The 17,847-nt window shown below is 45.4% G+C and overlaps 1 protein-coding gene across 1 annotated transcript in view; it reads left to right on the forward strand.

Annotated features, from left to right (window-relative positions):
- Positions 1 to 17,847, forward strand: part of ASCC3 (activating signal cointegrator 1 complex subunit 3) — a 2,217,780-nt gene that overhangs the window by 171,443 nt on the left and 2,028,490 nt on the right. The window contains exon 4 of the mRNA XM_086926668.1: positions 16,809 to 17,392. Within this exon, the coding sequence (XP_086782794.1) occupies positions 16,809 to 17,392 (584 nt within the window). The remainder of the gene's footprint in view (positions 1 to 16,808; positions 17,393 to 17,847) is intronic.

Below are 17,847 nucleotides of genomic sequence, written 5' to 3' on the forward strand. Positions count from 1 at the left end.
GAGTTTGCAAGTGACTCTCCTCGACAGCGCTGCAGATGTCACTGTAGTGTGCTGTAATCTCCAGGAGTTTCTGGCTGCAAGAGTAGCTGTTATCTTTGTTACAGTTAAAACCTCAAACAGGCACTTAGACCTTCGGAATGGGTTATATTATTTAGATCTACAAATTGAGGGTGACATACAGTGCACCATTCGAGTAATATTCTGGGAGAATTTAACATGGTCTTACGCCATCCTTTTGGCGGAGGTTGATTGGCCCGCTCAATTTATCCAAACATCCCCACAGGGCGAGGATGAAATAATTCTTTCATTTTCTGTACTTATCCCTGATGATGGCAAAAAAGCCTATGCAGCAGAGTGGGCTCTTGCACAAGCCCCATTGGCTGGTATAAGGAGTCACCTTATGTGGTACCCATAAGATCCGGGCACAAGTGCAACCCTAACACCCCATTAAATGGGATCCTAAAGCACCTGTTGTAAAAATACCGTTCCAATTGGAGTACCAGGGAGTAATTGAACCCTGAGTCTTTCAGAGGAATAATCCTCTTCTTCTGTTTTGAAACCGTATCATTCATTTGAACAGTCACACACACATTTTTTCAAAACACACACAGTACAGAAATTATTAATAAAATAGTCCGCCAAAATCTAGAGCCTGAAAGCAGAGATTGGACATCCTTTTTGGCGCTTGGTTTCTAACGTCGCTTTGCATGACTATCCATTGGGTAAAAAGACAGTCCAGTACTGTTCGCGGCCAGGATAGTGTCAATTCTACACCATGTTGACCCAGTCGAATTCTTCTATTTGGATGACATCTACCCAACGGACGAGGAGTTAAACCTACATTTAGCCAGAGTAGCTCACATAATATTGGGATTTGCTGAAATTGGCTCTAAGTTCAACTTTAAGAAATCTGATATAGCATTTCTAAGTGTCCTTTTCTTGGGATATGAACTTACACATGAGGGAAAAAGTCTTGCCCTCACTTTTTGGTGACGTGCACAATTGCAACCTCCAAATACTTTAATAAAATTACAATCATTATTAGGACTCCTTAATTTTGGCAGAACTTACGTTTCTGATTATGCACAATGCATAAAATCACTACATGAATTAATACACCTTTATTTTTCCAATACATGTTGGACATCAGAATAGACTGATCCACTCAGATCTCTACAATCTGACAGACATGCAACACGTCTCTTAAATACACGTGTGAATACCACAAACTAAGTCATCCGTGTCATAGCAAGTGCAATTTGATTTACCTATATCGCCTTTAACGAAGGTGAGACAGTGCCAATAGCATATAAATTACATTTATTTTTCAGTGCAGTAATGTGTTTTGCATACACTGAAAAAATACTGATTGCAGTGTAGATGGCTATTCTTAAAAATGACCACTTGCACAAGGGAAACTCTTTATTGTTTTACTCCCGTATCATCCTTAAAGGCTAGCGTTCCGAATGCTAAAGCCCTGCATCCTAGATGGATACAGTGGGAAACATCCTTAACAGCTGTTGATGTAGACTTTGTCTTTGACCCGTGTTTACAGACATAAGAATTTCTCCAATACGAGCATGTTTATCCAATGCCCATCACTGTTTTACCTCTAGAAGAGTATAAATATATCATTTATACTGATAGTTCAGCACAGCCTGTTTTAGGTACCAAGTGCCCATACTCAGCAGCTTGCGCCACTGTTCTTGGTGTAATGTTGGACGGACAATTCCAATTTAAAATAAAACTCGTACTCCGTCCTTAGGGGACTGCACTGCACAGTTGACTGAACTGAAAGCTTTGCTTTTTCCATTGGAACTTATGGATCCTGTCTCATGTCATTCATACGTTGAGTCATCAATGGGTGAGAGCACACGTTGTAGGGAATTCTCTGGCTGATGAAGCTGCCAAATCTGTAGTTGCAACTGCTACTGTTGCTGTGATTACTTACTAAAACGAGAATAGATATTGACATCTTGGCTGCTGTTAATGCTAGCAAAGACAGCAGCCCTTTACCTAAAGGCTTTCCATCTGACTATACATATTATTTAAGTGAACAAAACATCCCCTTTGTAACGATTCCAGGGGTTGATCATCGGTTGTCTCCCAAACATGAGTGCAGACTAGCTTTAGTCATAGCTGCTCATGAAGGTGTTGCTTCTCCACATGCTGGTGTGGCGACCACAATTTTGCTGCTGCAGCAACATTATTGGTGGCATGACTTGTATCAACAGGCCAAAAAATATGTCCTTTGTTGTGACATTTGTCAACAAATTAAAGTTTCCACCGTGGCTCATCCACCGTAAACTCACCTGTTGATTTCTAACAAACCTTTTGACTGCATTTACTTGGGCCACTGTGGTCTTCTGATTTCAGATACTTCTTTTAAATTTATCTTAGTTGCTGTTTATTCTTGCTCCAGGTTTCTCTGGGTTTGGTTGACGCTCGTACTGTTATTAAAGATAGGCACGTTTTTATCGAAACACATGCATGCACTACATTCCACTCTGAACAGACCCCGGCTTTCGCTTCAAAAGCGTATTGGGATACTATGGCTTCTCTGTGTGTAGGGGTACATTATTCTTCTCCATATCAGCCTGAGGGCAGGTCTGTTGTGAAGACGACAAACTGTGACTGAAAGCAATCCTTAACAGCTAGAGTATTAGGCACAGGACATAAATGGATCCATCACCTATATGGGGTACAATGAGCACTTTATAACCTTACCAAAAGATCTCTGGATGGCCAGCCCCTTTTTGTAAGGTCCTGTTTGCCATCAAAATATATGCGCCAGACCTTGACTTTCCAGTTATTGTGGCAGTAGCCACGCCCTTTGATGTAGATGATCTTACAGGATCTACAGAACTTTTGTATCACCCAGTTCGATGAACATTGGAAGATGGTTGCCTCTGTGGAAAGTAAGGTGAAACCAGAACCTTCTGGCCTGATTCCACAAGTTGAATATCTTGTGAGAGAGAAGGTGGTGGGTAAGGAGGAGTTTGGCCCATCATATTATGCACCAGGGCCAGAACTTGGCGTTCAAGGTACAAGAACTGTAATCTTACCCCCACTTCCTGGTTCTAAAGGCAATCGTATTGCCTCCATTGTCCCATCAAGCTACATCATGTGGCAATTCTTAACAGTAGGCCATGAGGATTCCTTAGTAGTTCCCTAACTCCTCTCACTACCATACAGTAAATTCCTCTGCAACTAATGAGTACCATTGAAGCTGTTGATGACCAATACCGCTACAACTTGTAGCCACACAACTGAAGTGAGTACTGCACTTACTACTGGGTCTAATGCAGCTGATGTTGTTTCTTTTGATAGACCTTTTTTGGATTTTTCTGGTCAAGACAAATAGAGAGTGTGTGCCCTAATGCATTTTTGAATACCCCAGGCGTGTACACCACCTCAAAATTCTATGGTACCGCTTTCACCACGTCCAGGAGTACATTTCTTGGTGGGAGTCTAGGAGAGGTTCTTAGCCTGCAGTTGTCTCTCGCAAAGGCTAATGCTGAGCAAGAGTAGAAAGCCAAAAAGTTCGAGAGGGAGAAGCTAAAACTAGCTCACTAGGAACAAGCGACCAGGAGAGGGAGAGACCGCAAGAATGGGCCCTGGAAGATAAATAGAAAAAGGATGACGGCAATGACAGCTCCATCTGCTATAAGTGACTGTACTTCCAGTTCAGGCCAGATTGTGGCTTAGGTTCCGGCTTAGGTTCCAAGAGATCTTGTGCATATGTATATGTGAAAGGTCGGGGTATATTGGAATGGTTTGTGATCTTAGAGGTTGCTTGTAAGAGGCAGGCCTTTAATTAGGTGTCCAAGGCAGCTGCCTTAGACACCTAATCCTGAATCCATGATCCTGAACCAGCAGCACCAGTGGTAGCAAGCATGTTACACATGGTTAAACTGACCTGAGAGGGCCCGTTTGTGCTCAGCCTAGTATTTATGGAGATCTGGAAGATGGACCGTGATGCACTGAAGCACATCTATCCTAACTCAATTGTGTTTGTAGAAGAAGTTTGTATCAGTGAGAGGAAAGTGCCTGCCTTGAGAGATACTGGATCCTTCCGCACTATGGTTGAGAGGAATTACCTTAAGCCAGAGGAGATGCTCCCTGGTACCAAGGATGCAGGTGTGATAGCCTGTGAAGAGGGCATAGAGAATTCTCTTGCAAGGGTTGAGATTGAGCTCAATTGCAAGGTGGCTATGGTTGATGTCGGAGTAAGGGAAAAGCAAGGTGCTAGTTGTCTCTTGGGCAATTATTTGATTGCCCCAGGCTTGGTGCTAGTACCAGAAAACATTATGGCTTGGACCACGTTAGTAGTGTTGAGAAGAGCACAGGCTGCACATTAGTCTCTGACTGGGATCATTCCTGATTTGCAGGGACCTGTTAGTTTGCAGGAAAGGTAAGACTTCTGGAAGGCAGTGCCCATGGTGGTCATCACTTCTGCTCCAAAGGGAGAGGACGTGAGGCTCCTGGAGCAGACCCTGTTCTGGAGTCCAAGTCGCTTCCAGAGCTGCAAGGGTTGTTAGCTGCTGGAAGTGAGGGAGACTACCAGGGAAGATTTCAGAAAGGCAGAGGAAGTGTGCACTATGGTTGTGGTACTTCACAAGGCAGCCCAGGAACAGGTTAGCAAAGGAGTGGCTGGAAAATATTGCGTTGGTTGGAAGGATGACTTATATTATTGTGAGCTGTTGAATCCTGAGCCATGAACTAGCAGAAGGCAAGCAGCTTCATTAGTACATAGGAAATGTCCTTTTGTCACTTGCCCACTAAGTGCCTGTGATGGGAGGACGGGACCATTGAGGTAGCGGTGCCCCCTAGGTACGGAAAATACGCGTTTAGCGTTTTATTCCGGTCCGACCCGGAAGCGGATGCCTGCCTGAGGAGAAGAAGAGTATCTGTGGAGAAAGACGCGAAGAGAGTGAGGAGCTGAGGACAAGAAGAGTCCGCGGATGAAGGAGCATCGAAGAAACTGGATAGAGGCAACACCGAAGTTAGAAGCTCTACGACAGACTGAGGGAAAGTTGCAGGCTAGGAGCCCAGGACCAAAGGAGAGGACCGAACCACCAGCCAAGACTAAGTGAACCTGAGGGAAGGCTTATCGGATGGGGCTGCCATGACTCCGGTCGGGAGTCACGGCCCAAGGCAAGTACTGTCCACGAGTGAGTGGTTAAAACGAGTGGGGCTGGTTTTATGGGTTCTCTGGTCCCTGCATGACAGAGCATGGCTGGACTGAAACGGGCCTATTAAAAGAGAGATCGGAGGGAACAGGAATTAACATAGTCATTCCCTTCTCACTTCTCGTTCAAGGCCAAGGGTATACTGGATTTGACACAGAGGGTTAAAAAGCACAGACTTCGTCTCTTACTACACAAGTGGTGACTGGTGAAGGGTTATTCACTCCAAAACAATAGAGGAAGCGTAGAGGTACTGATAGAATCACCGTCCTGGCAAAATTGAATAAACAAAGAGATTCTATCAATGGGGGTAGTGATTGTTTTTCTAATTTTGTATTTACTGTGTCTAGTGAGATACTAGGCTCTCTTTTAGATCTGGAAAGATGAGAGCAAGAGTAAGCAGTCCCCTACTGCTTTCTCATCAGGACCATCTAATGGTCCCTACTACACAATGCTCGGTTCTAAAATAGTAGGCCTAAAGTCCTACAAACAAGCTGCAAAAATAGGCTGCCTATTTGAGCTTCAGGGCATGAGCTGGCCCTAGTGAAGCGTGGTAAAATTACCAGTATTGTCAAAAATATTGACCTATTGCGGTCTTATTCCAATAAATGTTCCAAGCCTCATGAGCTTGCAGTCGAAGGGTATTCAACGCGGTAAAGTTGACCGCATAAGAACAATGCCTTATTCCTACCCCCGTACTGCTCCGAGGATCCTCGGAGCAGCACGAGGGTAGGAATAAGGCATTGTTCTTATGCGGTCAACTTTACCGCGTTGAATACCCTTCGACTAATTGAGTAAGCAGTAGGGGACTGCTTATGAAACATGTCGACCTGGTAGCAAGCTATTGCTCTACCTCAAAACCCCCTTCTTAACGTTCCAAGCCAGAGAAGCGAATAAAATATATTTTTTCTACTATCCAGGGAATTTTTAACCTTTTTATTCTTCTTTCCACCCACGTATTAGGTCCCTACACTTCACGGATACCTCCTGCACTGACACATAGCCTTCTGTCACAAAAACTGAGTGCTCCCACGTAGCTCGTAGGTCGCAGCACACCCCGCCCCGCTAGAGGGACGGGAAGACCCCCATGATGAAGCATGACACTAAAGGACTTTTTAGTGTGTGAGGGGTATTCAAAAAAGCACATAGTGCTCTCATCTTTCCAGATTTAAGAGAGAGCCTAGTATCTCACTAGACACAGTAAATACACAATTAAAAAACAATCATTACCCTCATAGATAGAATCTCTTTGTCTATTCAATTTTGCCCGAAGGGTTATTCACTACAGATGATTGCCGCTTACCTTTTTATGTTTCCAGAGCGTACTTGTAGAACAGGAGGATGGGGACGAGAGAAGATAGAACAAAAAACTGTTTTCCTAGCAGAAGGAGTGGAATGAATTCTTTTGGGATTTGTTCACATAACAGAAGACCGAAAAAAGGATCCATTAACAGAATAAATAAACCCCCTTAGCAGTAAGCCACAGTGCCTTGGGAGGACACTTGGGCATTAGAAAAACCCAGTATAGGTTGGACACTGTTGTACTGGTCAGTGATGCGTAGAGACAGAAAGAATTTGAGTAGAACCTGTCCCGTTTGTCAGACAAGTGGTAAGCCAGGTAGGAAAACAAAGGCACCATTTGTGCCTTTACATGTTGTCGCTGTTCATTCTCTCTCTCTCTCTCTCTCTCTCTCTCTCTCTCGCTCTCTCTCTCGCTCTCTCTCGCTCTCTCTCGCTCTCTCTCTCTTCCTCTCTCTCTCTCTCTCTCTCTCTCTCTCTCTCTCTCTCTCTCTTCCTCTCTCTCTCTCTCTCTCTCTCTCTCTCCTTCTCTCTCTCTCTCTCTCCTTCTCTCTCTCTCTCTCTCCTTCTCTCTCTCTCTCTCTCTCTCTCTCTCTTCCTCTCTCTCTCTCTCTCTCTCTCTCTCTCTTCCTCTCTCTCTCTCCTTCTCTCTCTCTCTTCCTCTCTCTCTCTCTCTTCCTTACTCTCTCCTTCTCTCTCTCTCTTCCTCTCTCTCTCTCCCTCTCTCTCTCTCCTTCTCTCTCATATATATATCCCATGAGAATGATTGCACTGGTGGTAGGAAGATCTTTCTTAGGTCCGGATTTCCAAGAACAGTAATTTCTGACCAGGGAACCAGTTTAATCTCCTTTTACATGAGAGAACTGTAGAAGCAAACTGATGTGGCATAGCACTTCCTCACAGCATACTACTTGCAGACCAATGGGGGAATGGTTTAACAAAACAGTGAAGAGCATGGTGGGAACTCCGCCAGAAAACCAAAGGAGGAAGCAGGTTTGTCTCCTGCCATTTCTCTGGTATGCTGTCTCAAGAGATTCTGTAGGGGGGTGGATCAGTCCCTTTCAGCTGCTGTGGATCCAATGCAGGGTCCACTCACATTAGTCAGAGAAGGGTGAGAAGGAACCTCTGAGTCTTCACAGAAGGTTGTTGTGGACTGTATGATTGGCCTAAGGATGTTAATGGTGCAATGCAGAAGTCTGGCAAAGGAAACCTTTAAGGCTAGCGAAGTTGTGGTGAATGAGTGGTAAAACCAGAACGTTATGCTGACTGGGTATCTGGAACGTCAAGTGGTGTTGGTGCCAAAGCCTATTTGTCCCTGGGCATTGGAGGACACATGGCCATACAAGGTAGTTCAGAAGGTTTCTGAGGTTAACTACTTGGTGGACACAGGTGCCTCGAGGGAACCCAAGAGGGTGTTCCATTTGAACAAGCTGAAACCTGAACTCCGTAAAGATTACACAGTGAATGTCATGGCTGTGGAAAAAGGAGCTGAGAAAGACAGGGAGCCTCTTCCTGACTTGCTGCATAGTGACATGAGGGATGGTACTGCGGAAAGGGTTCATTTAGCCCGGAAGCTAACACCTGAGCAGCAGAGAGAGGTGTTGAGTGTTAGCCAAACATTTTTCGCTGGCTCCAGGCTTGATATCTGTCTGTGTGCATAACACAGGAAACAGTTTGCTATTGATAGAAGAAGGATATACTGAATTTCTCGCCTCCTTCAGGGATGCATTAAGGCAGAAGTTGTCAAAATGTTGGATCTGGGGGTCATAGAGACTATATTCTAGTACTGTGGTGCTTTTACCAAAGCAAGGGTCAACTGACTTGCAGCTCTGTGTGCACCTCTGAACCCTCATTGGGGGTAACAAAAACTGATGTCCATCCAATCCCAAAAGTGAATGAGCTTGTGGATTGATTAGGTGCTGCAAAGTCCTTCAGCACCTTTGATCTGACCAGTGGGTACTGGCATATGGTTTTAGCACTAGATGCCAAGGAGAAAACAGTATGTTCGAGGCGTATAAGCTGCAGATTACACACTATGCATAGATGGCCACCTAGTGTTGGGCCCGGATGTTTGCAGTTTGTTTTGTAGAAAAGTCTTTAGAAGTCACGGGATAGGTGACTCCTCCTTTGGATGATACTGCGCATAGGCATCTGCTCCATCCCCAGATTGTTTTTTTCCGCCACCGAGCTCGGATGTGTTTCCAGCGCTCCGTGTTGGAACCGATTTCCCTCGGCGCGCAATACTCACCAACTTACAAAACTTAGTTTTGAACGCTTTACAGTCGACGCTGCTCTTCAACATCGAGGATCTCGATTCTGGTCGTTGTCGACGGCCTTCGGGCCTAGCTAGGCCTAGACTCCAGCTCATGGAAAGGACGCCATTTAAAAGTGTCCTCCATGTGGGTCGAAGTTTCCCCACACCGACCTTCATGAGGTGTGTAACCTCTGCATCTCTCCGGAGCACGAGGCGAAAGACTGTTCAGCTTGTGCATCTTTCCGCTCCAAAAAGACTATCCATCCGGACACCGAAGAGCGAGGAGAACAATGGCTCAAAGATCTTCAGCTCCGATTCCGGACGACATCTTTGAGGAAGGCGTCAACGTCCCAGAACAGCACGACGTCGACAGCAGCTCCGAGGCAGAAGATTCCGATGTCGAGGACATCACTCCAGGGCAGCGGATCGTAAGTACGACCGTCGACCCGACCCTTCCTCGACACAGAAGGCCCCGGTCACACCCTCGCGCTCTGGTGCGCACCGCCACTCTGCTTCTACTGCCCCACCTTCGGGCCCGGCTAAGAAGCCAATTAAGCCTTCAGGAGACTCGAGTCGACCTTCACACGGTGCCGGCGCACATATACCGACACCGAAAAAGTCAACGGCACCGGCATCCAAACCATCGATGCCGAAACATACCACTACTCCTTCGGCACCGAAACCCAGGTTGGAACCAAGCAAACCCGCTTCGGATTAAAAAAAAACACTTGAACCGAAAAAGTCATCGGATCCTAAAAAACCATTGGATCCAAAAATCATACCGGAACCGAAACAATCCTCGGAGCCGAAAAAGACTGCTGCTTTCCCAGTGAAAGACATTGTCAAGAAACCAAAACAAGCCATTTCGGTGCCCAAGCCTTCATCCGCACCAAAAGATCAGCCTCCTGCAGAGGATTTACCCTATCCAGACCCTGCTCAAAAGACTCTAGCTAAGGATCCAATCACTGGACACTTAATTTTGGCTTCAAAAAAGCGACCACTGGACACATCAGCTCCAGCTCCGCATTCAAAGAAGAAGGACATGGCTACCTCTCCCTTAAGAATTCCTTCCCCTTCTCTTTCATCTGTACCATCACCACATCCTCCCATATCACGGCATTCCCCATCATCCTATATCATACCAGACAGGGATGATAGCTCTGATGATATGGGGGGTAACATACCTGATCCAGCCACGCCTACAAGATCCCCAGACCCGTGGAATGATTATACCACCCCAGATGTCCCAAATGTCCTTCAGGATGACATATATCCCTCAAGGCCTTCCCCACCAGAAGACACTATAGGGTTTAATGAATTAATTCACAGGGCTGCACAATATCATGGGGTAGACATACAAACAGACCCTGTTGAGGAAGACTTCCTAATGGATACATTTGATAACGCACAAAGGTCCTCATCCATTTTACCGATGCTTGAAGGAGTGCTCAAGCATGCCCCTGAAGTCTTCAAGGACCCAGTCAGAACTCGGGTCATTAACCCTCGTATAGAGAAAAAATATAAAGCTGCCCCCTCAGACCCAGCATATATTAAAGGTCGAGTACCACTAGACTGACTTGTAGCTTCCATTGCACGCAAAAGAGCAAACTTACAAACATCAGGTGAGGCTGCACAACCAAATAAGGAGTCTAAGCTTCTTGACGCATCAGGGAAAAGAACAGCATCTCAAGCAGCAAACATGTGGCGTATCGCCAATACACAGGCATTACTAGCCAGATATGACAGGGCACATTACGATGAGCTAGAGTAATTAATGAGGCACCTCCCTGACTGGTACAAGGATAGAGCAAACTAGCTTATCCAAGAGGGGAAAAACATCTCAAACACCTCTATTCTGTATGCCCTCGATGCAGCAGATACTGCCTCTAGGGCAGTTAACACCAGTGTTTTACTACGCAGACACGCCTGGCTACGTACATCAGGGTTCAAACCTGAGGTACAAAGTGCCATTCTTAATCAACCCTTTCATGAGCAACACCTATTTGGACCCGAAGTAGATGTATCGCTAGAGAAAATGAAAAAGGATACAGACACCGACAAATCTATGGGAGCCCTGCAGTCACAGGCTTTCAGGCGTTCATTTTGTCGCTCATCCTATAGAGGTGCCACCAGGGGATATACTTCAGACACAGCTTCTACCTCGTACAAAGCCCCTACACAGTCTACTTACAGCAAAGGCTACCAAAGGGGTGGTTACCGGGGTAACAATAACAAAGGCAGAGGCAAAAATAACAACTCGCGCTCTGCCTCTACCCCTGCCCAATGACTCCTTTCCCCTTCCCCCGTCCCATTCCACTCCTGTCAGGGGAAGACTCCAACAATACCTGCCATCCTGGGAAAACATCACATCAGACAGGTGGGTGCTCCAAATAATTCAATCAGGTTATTGTCTGGAACTAACATCTACCCCCCCCCCCAAACATACCACCCAAACAGCGTCCAATGTCACAGGAACATTTAACATTGCTCAGACATGAGGTAATATCCCTCCTGCAGAAAAATGCAATAGAAATAGTTCCAGAGCATCAGAAAAACAAAGGAGTATATTCCCTATATTTTCTAATACCAAAGAAGGACGGATCTCTAAGACCCATCCTAGACCTCGAACTTCTAAACATTTACATACAGTCTGATCATTTTCACATGGTCACACTCCAACAAGTCCTCCCATTACTGGTACTAAACGACTTCCTTGTCACTCTAGATCTCAAGGACGCCTACTTCCATATTCCCATCCACGCAGCGCACAGAAAATATCTCGGATTTGTGCTAGACGGGCAACACTACCAGTTCAAAGTGCTCCCATTCGGAGTCACAACAGCGCCAAGGGTGTTTACCAAAAGCCTAGCAGTAGTAGCAGCACACTTAAGAAGACAACATATTCATGTCTTCCCATATCTGGACGACTGGCTCATTAAAGCCAGCTCATACAGCCAGTGTGTGCAACACACTCACGCTACTATTCAACTGCTTCACGACTTGGGATTCACGGTAAATCACGTCAAATCGCATCTGCAACCTTCGCACATACAACAGTATCTCGGCGCTACAATAAACACCCATCCAACACTAGCTTATCCCTCTCCAGCCAGGATAACAAGTGTACAAACTCTCCTAACAAAATTCAAACCGTAACACTCGCTACCAGCTCGAGTGTTCATGCAGCTCATAGGGATGATGGCATCTTGCATATTTGTAGTACCTCGCGCAAGACTACAAATGCGTCCACTTCAAGAGTGCCTAGCACGCCAATGGAACCAGGCTCAAGGTCAATTAACAGACCTAGTGTTGGTAGACGGTCTGACTCAATAGTTCTCTGCAATGGTGGAACACCAAAAACCTTTCCAAAGGGCGACCGTTCCTAGAGCCAGTTCCTCAAATAGTCATGACAGCGGACGCATCGCTCTCCGGCTGGGGAGCTCATCTACTGCATCACACCATGCAAGGCAGATGGACACCGCAATAAAAGCTACTCCACATCAACCACTTAGAGTTGCTAGCTGTGTTTCTAGCTCTGAAAGCATTTCAAACTCGAGTGTCAGGCAAAGCTGTCCTAGTCCGCACTGACAATATGCCAGCTATGTACTACATAAACAAAACAAGGGGGGACACACTCTCTGCAGCTCTCTCAGTTAGCACAGCAGATATGGAGATGGGCTATACCGCTAAAGATCTTCCTCTTAGCCCAACACGTCCCAGGAGTACAAAACACTATCGCAGATCTGCTAAGTCGACAAACACAGCAGATCCACGAGTGGGAACTTGATCCGCAAATTCTTCATCCGTTCTTCCAAATGTGGGGACAACCTCAGATAGACCTCTTTGCCACCCACGAAAACGCAAAATGCCCAAGCTTTGCCGCCAGATACCCACACCCATTGTCCAAAGGCAATGCGATATGGATGAACTGGTCAAAACTATTTGCGTACGCTTTTCCTCCTCTCCCACTACTTCCGTTAGTGGTACGCAAACTACAACAACATTCCCTGACACTCATTCTAGTTGCTCCAACTTGGGCCAGACAACCGTGGTACACCACGCTATTGCAAATATCTGTAGTACCACACCAAAAATTAAACCTATCTCCACGCCTATTAACACAGAACCATGGAGAGATCAGACACCCGGACCCAGCTCAGCTCAACCTAGCGATGTGGCTCCTGAGGTCATAGTTTGCTTACCTCGACCTTCCTCCAGAATGCATGAACATCATTAAAGAAGCTAGACGTCCCACTACTAGAGCATGTTATGCTGCTAAGTGGAAACGCTTTGTCATATACTGCCAAAACAACCAAAAAACAAATCCCTTAGACGTGTCTATTCAACACATCATAGGATATCTATTACACCTTCAAAAGTGTAATTTAGCCTATATGTATATCAGACTATACCTTGCTGCCATTGCAGCATACTTACAAAATAGACAACATCTATCTTTTTTTAGAGTACCAGCTATTAAAGCTTTCATGGAAGGACTCAAAAGAATAATTCCTCCCAGAACGCCACCGGCACCTGTGTGGAACCTGAACATTGTTCTTACAAGGTTAATGAGTTCTCCCTTCAAACCATTACATAAATGTGAATTGCAATTCCTAACCTGGAAAGTAGCTTTCCTAGTAGCAATTACTTCTCTCAGAAGGGTTAGTGAACTACAAGCATTTACCATTCAAGAACCTTTTTTGCAAATGCATCATAACAAAGTGATTCTTCGTACTAATCCTAAATTCCTTCCTACAGTCATTTCACCATTCCATTTAAATCAATCAGTTGAGCTGCCCGTATTTTTCTCGCAGCCTCAAACAGTCACAGAAAGAGCTCTGCACACCTTAGATGTCAAAAGAGCACTGCTGTAATATATCGAAAAGACACAAACTTTTCGTAAAACAAAACAACTTTTTGTGTCTTTTTCACCGCCACATAAAGGCAACCCCATATCAAAATCGGGGATCGCCAGATGGATTGTTAAATGCATACAAATATGCTACCAAAAAGCAAAACGTACGTTAACAATTCCTCCAAAGGCCCACTCAACAAGAAAGATAGGGGCTTCAATGGCATTCTTAGGGAACATTCCCTTAGATGACATATGCCGAGCAGCTACATGGCTTACACCGCACACATTCACAAAGCATTACTATGTAGATGTGCAAACTAAACAACAAGCCACTGTGGGCCAGGCTGTACTAAAAACACTGTTTTAAACAACTACAGCAGATACTGGTGGCCGCCTCTAAGTGTGGGTCCTGCTATACAATCGATGCATAGTGTGTAATCTGCAGCTCATATGCCTCGAACGGAAAATGCTACTTACCAGCATGCATCTGTTCTTGGCATGTAGAGCTGCAGAGTTACACATGCCCACCAGCCTCCCCAGCTACCTTTATCTGTTCCAGTATTATCTTAATTAGATACAAATCACATGGACATCACTACCTTTTGTACAGCTCCATCACTTCCCTAATGGCGAAAAATAATCTGGGGATGGAGCCGATGCCCATGCGCAGTATCATCCAAAGGAGGAGTCACCTATCCCGTGACTTCCAAAGACTTTTCTACAACAAAACAAACTGCAAACATCCGGGCCCAACACAAGGTGGCCATCTATGCATAGTGTGTAACTCTGCAGCTCTATATGCCAAGAACAGATGCATACTGGTAAGTAGCATTTTCCTTTCTATGCCAGAGGGGCTATATCAGTTTAATGTCATGCCCATTGGATTTAAACATGTTCCTGAAGGAGTTCTGTATTGCCTACCTGGATAACATTGCTGTGCTCAGACATTCGTGGCAGGACCACGTGAGATACCTGGAACATGTGTTTCCCTAGTATATAGAAGGCAAAACTGACCATCCAGCCCTCTGTAGTCTACCTTAGGCATGAGGTAGGGAACAGGAAGATTCACCGGTTGAATGCAAAGATTCAGACATGTGATGGAGTGTGAGGTGCTTACTACTCAGACTGAAGTGAGGGTTATTTTAGGACTCACCGAGTATTACAGGAACTCTGTGACAAACTATGGAAGTAAAGTTGACCCAATGACTGCTTTGACGTTCATGATTCAGACCAGGAAAGTGATGAATTGAGGACCGCAGAAGTCATTTGAGGAACTGAGGAAGGGACTGTGCACTGCACCTGTACTGAAAGCACTTACCTACTGTAAGTCATTCATTGTGCAGACAGATGCCTCTGACAAGGGAGTTGGAGCAGGGTTACCTTAACTTGATGACAAGGGCAGAGAGTGGCCAGTTGTCTTTATTAGTATGAAGTTTCTACCAAGATAACAGAACAAGCTATTAAGAAGAAGTGCTTTGCCATAGAGTGGGCTTTGCATAAGTTCCACCCTTCTTTGTCTGGCACTAACTTTGTGGTATTAAAAGATCATAAGCCACTGAAATAGTTGATGGCCATGAAGGAGAAGAATTCCAAGTTGTTGCGATGGTCTGTTTCTCAGCAAGGGTTAGACTTTGTAGCGGAGAACAGAGCCGGATTGAGCCATGGGAATGCTAATGGACTTTCCTGCTGATTTTACCGATCTGACGACTCAACCTTTCCAGATTAGGAGTAATCTAATCTGGGAAGGGGCATCAGTTGGGAGGGTAAAGTCACTTGCATGGTGACGGACGTTTACCCCTGCCTAGAGTGCCTCAGCTGCAACAATGTCTGGATCCCTGGTGCTGCTTTTTATTGTCCTGGGTGAACCTGGATCATGCGTGTCCTCCATGGCAATAGGCCGATTTCACAGTTTGCAGTCTTGTTGGACTGTGAGTGGTGCCCAAAGAGCTACCCTCATAGTGGTGAAAGGCTACAACCTTTACCTAGAGTTAAGTAGCTCAAGCATGCTGGTGGCAGCATACTGTTTAGTGATCAGTAGAAGTGAACAGACCTTTTCACTTGTGTCACTGGAGTGAGACGTACAGGTTCACTCAGGTAAAGTTCTGCTGCTGTTTGCCTACCATCAAATTAGAATGTGGCGCTGTGCTGTGTTGTATGCATGTGGTTGGTTTATATGTACCTTTTAATGGTACAGTGCGTGGAAGAGTCTGGGTTCCGTTTTGGGAGACCTAGGGCTGACTAGGAGAATGATTAGGTAGACATATCCCCCAACAGATTCATGGATTGTTGCATTCTTTTAAGCTGGGTAGGCCACACTACAGGAAGGAAGAGCCAGGCTCTTCAGGACACTTCAAAGGGTGCTCTTTGATTTAGAGAGAGGTCATTGGAAAGGGACCTGGGTACATCTCAGGATGGATATGGTGCTGATAAGAAAATCATACAAAGTAGGGCTCAGGCCTGGGGTAACATTTTGATACACATATCACTGTGTCTGACATCCTGTTGTGAACAACTAGTCACTCCCATGGCCTGTATTGTGGGGCTGTAAAAGTTGGAGTAGCTTCTGCTGTGCTAGACTGCTTTTTGGAGGACGGCAGGGCAGAGGAGTGGGTGGGCACTTCAATAGGAAGCAGACCTCAAACACAAATTTCAGAGACTCGAACCCTAAAACAGATTTCTCTTATCACAAGAATAGCTTGTGTTTGGGATCTGCATATGCTGAAGCGTTTACCTCCAGCTCTCCTCTTCTGTGGTTTGCGCATACGTGCTCTGAGTCTCCAAACACAGCACTAGCTGGGAAGTGGGCAAAGGCAACTCAGAGCCTCAGAGGGGCGTGGCCATTTTGTAAGATTTCTGGCCCTGCCGCTCAGGTGGTCTCCTTAAACTCTCAAGTAGCCCCAGTAGGACCTTTTTGTTGTGGTTTACATGTGTATCTAACTTCATATTTGTTAAGACCCATTTAACTTCCTGGTTATACTGGATGCAGATTTTTGCTGCTGTTAAAGGATGTTCCTGGTAAGAGAATGTTGTGATTTATCAAGTATGCACTCATTTTTTCTTGGATGCAGGTTTTTGACCTATTAGTGTGATTCATTAACAATGTGGACTTATCCTGTTGCATAATGCGCATACTTACTGTTTTGATATTGTCACTGATAATGTCTTTGATTTGCAATTGATAGCTTGGCTTTTGCCCTTTGTTTTTTAACAGTGGGATCCGACCATGGCCAAGAAGCAATTGAAAGCGGAGCTGTTTTTCTCTTCAAGATCTTTCACAACAGAGATAGCGTTGGCCAAGAGGAGACCAAGGCGATCAAGCAAATGTTTGGGCCTTTTCCATCAACCTCTGCCACCTCAGCTTGCCGGGCCACATGTCACATTACGTCTCGCTTAACAGAGCAGCAGCTTGAAGCCCTTGAACAGATGTTTGAAGAAAAAGAAGAAAACAACCGAGGTTGCTTTGGTAGAAATGTCATGTTTTCACCTGAGATGTATGACTTGGAGGACTGCGAGGAGCTTCCACTAAACGGTGATGCGGATGCTGAGAGAAGTGTCAGCTTAGATTTCAGCAGATACCGCAATAGCCACTTGACAGGCTTCCAGGAAAGTCCTGTCAACGGCGTGGACCACAAGTCTTTTCAACAAGGCGAAGATTCTTTCCTGCTTGGTGAAGTGGAGAAGTATGTCCAGGACACGTTACGTGGGACCTCGGGAGGACCAACCGCAGAAGACCTCTGCTGCACTCTCTTTGAAATGCTCGCTTCAACTAAAAGTGATGACGAGCTTCAGAATGAGGTACAGTCTGCATGCTTATTCTCTGCATTCGTTGAATTCTTGACAAGATGGCCAGCTTTGCTGTGCTTTTTAACGCTTAACGGGCACTGCTGACAGTAGTAAGTACACACTAAGCCTTGGAACGTGCTCTTGTGGGTAAAAGTGATCCAAACTCTTGAGTTGGAGGAGAAGTCATGCCTTGTATCCTACTAATACGCGACACGTTGCCAACGCTGTATCTGCAGATGTCAGGGGAGCGCTGTATTTCTACAATACTGATTTCTGTGTTTTTAAAATCAATGGGAAGCAGTAAGTCGGGAGAATGGAAAGGTCTATGCAGGTTCAGTACTCTGGATGGACTGCAAACCATATGTCCATACAATGTGCAAGTCCATAAACTGCACAAAGCCTCGATCCTCTTCATCTTCTCCATGCTGTAAAGATGGAGGTTAGCAATGGCCTAAACTCCCCAGTAT

The sequence above is a fragment of the Lissotriton vulgaris genome, chromosome 6 (assembly GCF_964263255.1).
Source record: "Lissotriton vulgaris chromosome 6, aLisVul1.2, whole genome shotgun sequence".
Lineage (NCBI taxonomy): Eukaryota > Metazoa > Chordata > Amphibia > Caudata > Salamandridae > Lissotriton > Lissotriton vulgaris.